This window comes from Symphodus melops, assembly GCF_947650265.1.
Source record: "Symphodus melops genome assembly, chromosome: 5".
Classification (NCBI taxonomy): Eukaryota; Metazoa; Chordata; class Actinopteri; order Labriformes; family Labridae; genus Symphodus; species Symphodus melops.
This window is the reverse complement of record NC_136695.1, coordinates 623342-629703: the sequence shown is the minus strand read 5'-3', so window position 1 is coordinate 629703 and position 6362 is coordinate 623342. Positions and strand designations below refer to the sequence as shown.

Sequence of the window (6362 nt, the reverse complement as noted above, 5' to 3'; positions counted from 1 at the left end):
ATGTGTCGGACAAAAACCTACAGAGCGTACGACTCTACCACCAGATGGACTTTTTAAGTCTAATGCTAATAAGCTAATGTTAGCATGCTAAAAGGCTAACAGACTGTAAATATATTTATTGAAGTGTGGATGAAACTCGAGTCTTTATTTTCAGTCTGTTACAAACCAGAGATTTTGGGAACCATCAGACACAAACACTGAGACGCTGCAGAGTCAACAAAGCTTTATTTGTACCAGCACAGGTAACAGAGCGGCACAAACAGCCTCAGCCAATCACATTCATCTGTGAAGCAACAAGAAAATGAACGTACCCATTTCTAACTGACGTCAGACCTTCAACACCAAACTTTATTTAAACAGGCTGTATGAACACTGCTCTGTGTGACAGGCGAGGTAAGAGGCAGCTTCACGTGGAAACAGCTTGAAACGAACAGCAGGAGAATCTAAATCAGAAACCGAAGGATCAGGACGGGTCGAAGCTCAGCGGGCTTTTAGTTGTCGTCTGTTGCCATGTCGTCAGCGGCGTAGTCGGGCGAGTTGGGACTCAGGTACTCAAAGGCCTTCTGGCTCTGAGTGACGAACTGTTTGAGTGGCGTGAGGAGCAGCTCCGTGGCTGACGGGCGGCGAGGGCTGACCACGCTGTCAGAAGGGACGGGATGACCATCCACCTCCAGCGCAGGGCTGTCCTTCTGGCTGGAGCGGCGGCGGCCGTTGGGAGGTTCGGGGCTCTGGGGGCTTCCGGGTGTTTTGGCGGCGCGGGAGTAGATACTCCGGCGACGGCGAGGACGGCCGTCCATCGCCTTCAGGAAGAGACTGTTAGCCGAGCTGCGGCGAGCCATGCTGTTGGTAGAAAACTCCTCCTGGTTCAGGAAGTCCTCGACCTCCTGAGCCGTCGGCTGCTGCAGCTGGAAGACGGAAAAACTCAGTCAGAATATTTCAGAGGATTCATTTGGTCCGTTAGCAAACATGTCTGCAGCTAGCTTCAGGATGGAATTAGCCTAGCTTAGCATCAGGACAGAAAGACACTAATGGTCCACCTGAAAACAACTGTGGCACAGTCATCCAAAACTGAAACAGATTTACATTTCTCTTCTCTCATTGGACGATTTCCTCTTCTCCCTTCTCACTTGTAAAAAAGTGGGAGGAGTTATAAAAAACCCTTTGAAACAGAACACGTCAAACTCTCAGAGTCCACAGAATACAGAGGTCGTGTTGATTCATTCACAAAGGTGTTTCAGTCATGTGATGTCACAGGTGTGATTCATTCATGTGATGTCACAGGTGTGTTTCCGTCATGTGATGTCACAGGTGTGTTTCATTCATGTGATGTAACAGGTGTGTTTCCGTCATGTGATGTCACAGGTGTGATTCTGTGATGTCACAGGTGTGTTTCCGTCATGTGATGTCACAGGTGTGATTCTGTGATGTCACAGGTGTGTTTCCGTCATGTGATGTCACAGGTGTGATTCTGTGATGTCACAGGTGTGTTTCAGTCATGTGATGTCACAGGTGTGATTCTGTGATGTCACAGGTGTGATTCTGTGATGTCACAGGTGTGTTTCTGTGATGTCACAGGTGTGATTCTGTGATGTCACAGGTGTGATTCTGTGATGTCACAGGTGTGATTCTGTGATGTCACAGGTGTGATTCTGTGATGTCACAGGTGTGTTTCATGCTGCGTCTCCCGTGTGACCTCACCAGGTTGTAGAGCGGCGTGGCGTTGATCACCAGCTGCAGGAGGATCTTGGAGAGTTCCTGCAGGTCTCCCAGCAGCTGCTGGACTTGAAGCGGCAGCTCTCTGATCTGACGGACGGGACGCAGCTCGACCAGCATCATGGCCTGACCTTTGACCCCGGTCAGGGTCAGCTCTCTGAGGCTCTCTGCACGGTACAGCAGCGCCACCAAGAGGCCCTGCAGGTACTGCAGCAAATCACCCACCAGCTCCAGGACCCGATTCAGACCCACCTGCAGGAAACAGGTGAGACAGGTGATGACCTGAGGTCAGCAGGCTCTGTCATCAGTGTGTGTGTGTGTGTGTGTGTGTGTGTGTGTGTCTGTGTGTGTGTGTGTGTGTCTGTGTGTGTGTGTGTGTGTCTGTGTGTGTGTGTCTGTGTGTGTGTGTGTGTGTGTGTGTCTCAGGTGTTAACAGTGAAGGTCCTCTCACCATGTCTGCAGCGCCCCCCAGTGTCCGGGCGGCGGTCTGCAGCTGCTCCCTGACCTTCATCATGCGGTGATAGAGCTGCAGGCTGAGACTCAGCAGGAGGCTGCGGATCCTGGTCCACAGGCTGGGCTCTTCATCGTCGTCCTCGTCCTCGTACTCCTGCACCCTCATCTCCCACTCCTGACCTGAGCCACAAAGACCGCACCACTTCAGAAACAACATCCAGGTGCTGCTCGCCTCACTGAGCGTGTGTGAGGTCACTCAACGACCCGCCGTCATCACATGACTGACCATCCTTTAAAGTGAGGACAGGTTCAGCTTTATGTCCTCTGTCAGTGTGAGGAGGACAGCGCCCCCTGCTGGTGAACAACACAACTCACGCTGATATGAACAGGTAGTTTTCTGTCTCGTCTGCTCCTCGCCGCGAGGCTGCTCGATCGGTTATTTATCACATTAGATCGTAAGTCATGAGCCCACGAGAGCCGGCGTGTTCCCAGCATGTGAAGCAGTTTACCTGAACACTAGGGGGCAGCACACACTGCATGTCAAACACTTTGTGCTTCATCCCCATCTGAAAAGTTCTGTACAGATAAAGTTTGATCACGTTACGTCTTCGGGAGTCCTGAGCGGACATGTGGGCGACCTGACACTACGTTACCCAGAATGCCTCTGTACTCACGCAGCGTAGCAGGGAGGGGCAGGTAGTAGGCTGTGGCGTCCTCCAGACGGGTCAGAACGTCGTCCATTCCCAGTGTGGCCGCTCGACCCACCTGAGTGTCCTGCAGCACCCGGACCGCGTCCCACGCAGAGTCGGACAAACGCTCCAGCTGATCCAGAGCGCCGTCCAGACCGTCCACCACCCACAGCTGCACGTCGTCCAGCGTCAGGAAGAAGGCGTCCTTCAGGTGACCCATCACCTGAGGGGGAGGAGACACCACAGCAGCAGATTTAAAGGGTCAATCAGTGAAATAAGAAAAGGTCACGGGCCCGCCGTCACAAACATTCAGAACCTGTCTGAGAGACAGAGACGTTGTCTCAGTGAGGACGCAGGGTCGAAAAATATCTCACACCAGTTTGTAGTTTTTAGGATTTGTAAGATTGTAGTCTTTTAAAGACTACAAGATGTTTAAAATCACACGCCCACTACACAGCAGGTAAAGAGCCTCCGCTGACCAATCAGCAGCAGTCACAGGCGCTGGACTCCGTCAACATGAGCGATCGTTTATCTACTTGTTTAGTCTGAGTGATCATGATCGAGCTGAAGCAGGACAAACCTCGTCTGTTGATTGGTTCAGGATCGGGAAGTTCTTCTCCAGACGTTCGAGACCAACCAGAGCAAAACTGTTCGCAACTTCAACTGGAGAGAGACGGAAACATAAACAAGAGACAGACAACCAATCACCATCCAGCATCAGAGGCTACTGTAGCAGCATTAGCAGTATTAGCAGTGTTAGCATTAGCACTAATAGCAGTAATGTCAGTACGTACTCTGCGGCTCCAGACTCTGGAGGAGGGGCGTGGCTTGTCTCATGGCCACGTTGGAGACCTGGCGGACGCCGACCTCGGCCACGCCTCCCACCAGACCCAGAAGAGGGTACCGACCTTTGACCTCAGAGTACGCTGATGTCATAGACTGTAAGGCCGAGCGAACCAGAGGAAGGCGGGAAACCCTGAGCACAGCGCTGTTCTGAAAAACCAAGGAGACCACTTTAAGAATGCTTCTTTAAGGCGGATGTTGCTGATTGGTCTTTTTAGGCCAGGTGGGAATGGCTGCTCGTTTTTGTAGTTCCTCTTTTAGAAAACGTTGGTCATTGTAGTTCTTTATTGAGACTGTTGTTGTTGTAGTTCAAATACAGAAAGAGTTTGTTTAAAGTTGTTGTTGTATGTCCCGTTGTCATGGTTACTTGTTGTTGTAGTTCTTATTCAGAAGTTGTGTTTTGTCGTTTTGGTCTGATGTTGTTGTTTTTTCTTTTAGATCAAAAATGAAAACAGGCAAACAAACTGCGTACATTATTTTCTTCTGCAGTCAAGGAACTACTCATCCCATAATCCATTGCGACGGCTAAATGTGACAGCTATCATGTTTATACAGTTAAGACACGTGTTGTAATGTCTTGCAGTTTGTGTTGTTGAATATATAAACTACCCGGGTTATTAGCACACTTAGCTAACTAAATAGCTAGCTTGCTAGCAATACTATCCGTTTGTATTTGGCGCCCAGGGGCAGGAATCATCGCCATGGAAACGGCGAGCTCCACCTATCAGAGACACTGCAGTGACACGCTAGGATTGTGGGTAGTGTAGTTCTTTTAATCGATATAACTAAACGTGTTCTTCAATCGAGGTCGAGATCAACAGGAGCAAAGACCGTCGTTTCACACTCAGGTAGCTCGTGGTCAGTCTACCTGTGACATCATCAAATCCACTATTTCTACTTCCTGAACCTCACTGATACGCTCTCGTATTGTTGTAGTTTATGATTAGGTCGTTTTTGGTTGTTGTAGTTTTTAGCCACATTTTGTAGTTTTTGTGACTCAGGTGGGAGTTTGAGTTTTGGATGTTTAGATTGATCTGTGATTGGATCTTATTGGGAGTTTTTTTTAGCTCACCTCTTGATGATCCGTCATGTCTCCTTCTCCGAGTCTGAACAGAAACAAACAGAAGAGAAATCAGAGGTCAGACTCAACGTGACTCTTTCATTTCTGTTTTAGAAGTGAGCATGAGTCAGTCAGCTGCTGCACCTCCACAAAGATCACGACTGTTCACATCCAACCAGCGTGGAAATCAGCTTCTCCCTGCCACGACAGGACGCCATTCTTTAATCCGACTGTTAAACACACCGCAGCTCGTACACACAACACAAACCTTTCATTCTGTGTGTGTGTGTAATCAGAGGGGAGCACATGATCAGTTTGAGGAGCTCAAAGGGATGGGTACAGTGCAGCTCTTATAAAGACACTCGGACACGTCATGGAAGGAAGAAGAAAACATCCCAGAGGACCATGAACCTGTGACTAGTGATTATGAAAAGGTCACCACATGACCTCCGACAGCCAATAAGACCGAAGGAACATTTTAACAATGAACTTTAAATTCCTCTCAAGTTCATGTTGTGTCCCTGTTGGGACCCAGACCCCATGTTGGACCCCATGAGGTCTGTCAGCTGGTCCTGACCGTCTGCTGTTCTGACTCTTAATATTCAAACACATTTTACTCCAACACAAATGTCACAACTGTTTTCTTATAAATGTTAATATACACTGTAAAACATCATTAAAGGAGCGGTCTGTAGCTCCGCCCCCTAGTGTTTAAAATGAGTACTGTAGTCTCAGCTCTAATCATCACAGAGACACTGTAGCTTCAGTGTTTAGCCAGCTCTGCATGTGGTGGACACTGTAGCTTCAGTGTTTAGCCAGCTCTGCATGTGGTGGACACTGTAGCTCCAGTGTTTAGCCAGCTCTGCATGTGGTGGACACTGTAGCTTCAGTGTTTAGCCAGCTCTGCATGTGGTGGACACTGTAGCTTCAGTGTTTAGCCAGCTCTGCATGTGGTGGACACTATAGCTTCAGTGTTTAGCCAGCTCTGCATGTGGTGGACACTGTAGCTTCAGTGTTTAGCCAGCTCTGCATGTGGTGGACACTGTAGCTTCAGTGTTTAGCCAGCTCTACATGTGGTGGACACTGTAGCTTCAGTGTTTAGCCAGCTCTGCATGTGGTGGACACTGTAGCTTCAGTGTTTAGCCAGCTCTGCATGTGGTGGACACTGTAGCTTCAGTGTTTAGCCAGCTCTGCATGTGGTGGACACTGTAGCTTCAGTGTTTAGCCAGCTCAGCATGTGGTGGACACTGTAGCTTCAGTGTTTAGCCAGCTCTGCATGTGGTGGACACTGTAGCTTCAGTGTTTAGCCAGCTCTGCATGTGGTGGACACTGTAGCTTCAGTGTTTAGCCAGCTCAGCATGTGGTGGACACTGTAGCTTCAGTGTTTAGCCAGCTCTGCATGTGGTGGACACTGTAGCTTCAGTGTTTAGCCAGCTCTGCATGGGTCTGTAAAGCTTTCTGCGTTCTAACCTCTCTCCATGTTTCATCTCCAACATTGATCCTAGTTTGAGCAGCTTTCTGCTGCTGGAGCTTATTAGAAACATGCAGAGGCTTTTTAGCTCGGGTACAATCACTTCTATCTGAAGCAGTTCCACTGCCCGCTT

The 6362-nt window shown here is 49.2% G+C and overlaps 1 protein-coding gene across 1 annotated transcript in view; it reads right to left on the bottom strand.

Annotated features, from left to right (window-relative positions):
* Positions 1 to 208: 208 nt before the first annotated feature.
* Positions 209 to 6362, bottom strand: part of LOC306823613 (uncharacterized protein) — a 7327-nt gene continuing 1173 nt past the window's right edge. Inside the window, exons 2-8 of the mRNA XM_079343283.1 lie at positions 4771 to 4804; positions 3650 to 3848; positions 3436 to 3518; positions 2841 to 3078; positions 2165 to 2346; positions 1699 to 1965; positions 209 to 905 (exon numbers count right to left, since the gene is read on the bottom strand). Coding sequence (XP_079199409.1) covers positions 492 to 905; positions 1699 to 1965; positions 2165 to 2346; positions 2841 to 3078; positions 3436 to 3518; positions 3650 to 3848; positions 4771 to 4804 — 1417 coding nt within the window. The 3' untranslated portion in view covers positions 209 to 491. The remainder of the gene's footprint in view (positions 906 to 1698; positions 1966 to 2164; positions 2347 to 2840; positions 3079 to 3435; positions 3519 to 3649; positions 3849 to 4770; positions 4805 to 6362) is intronic.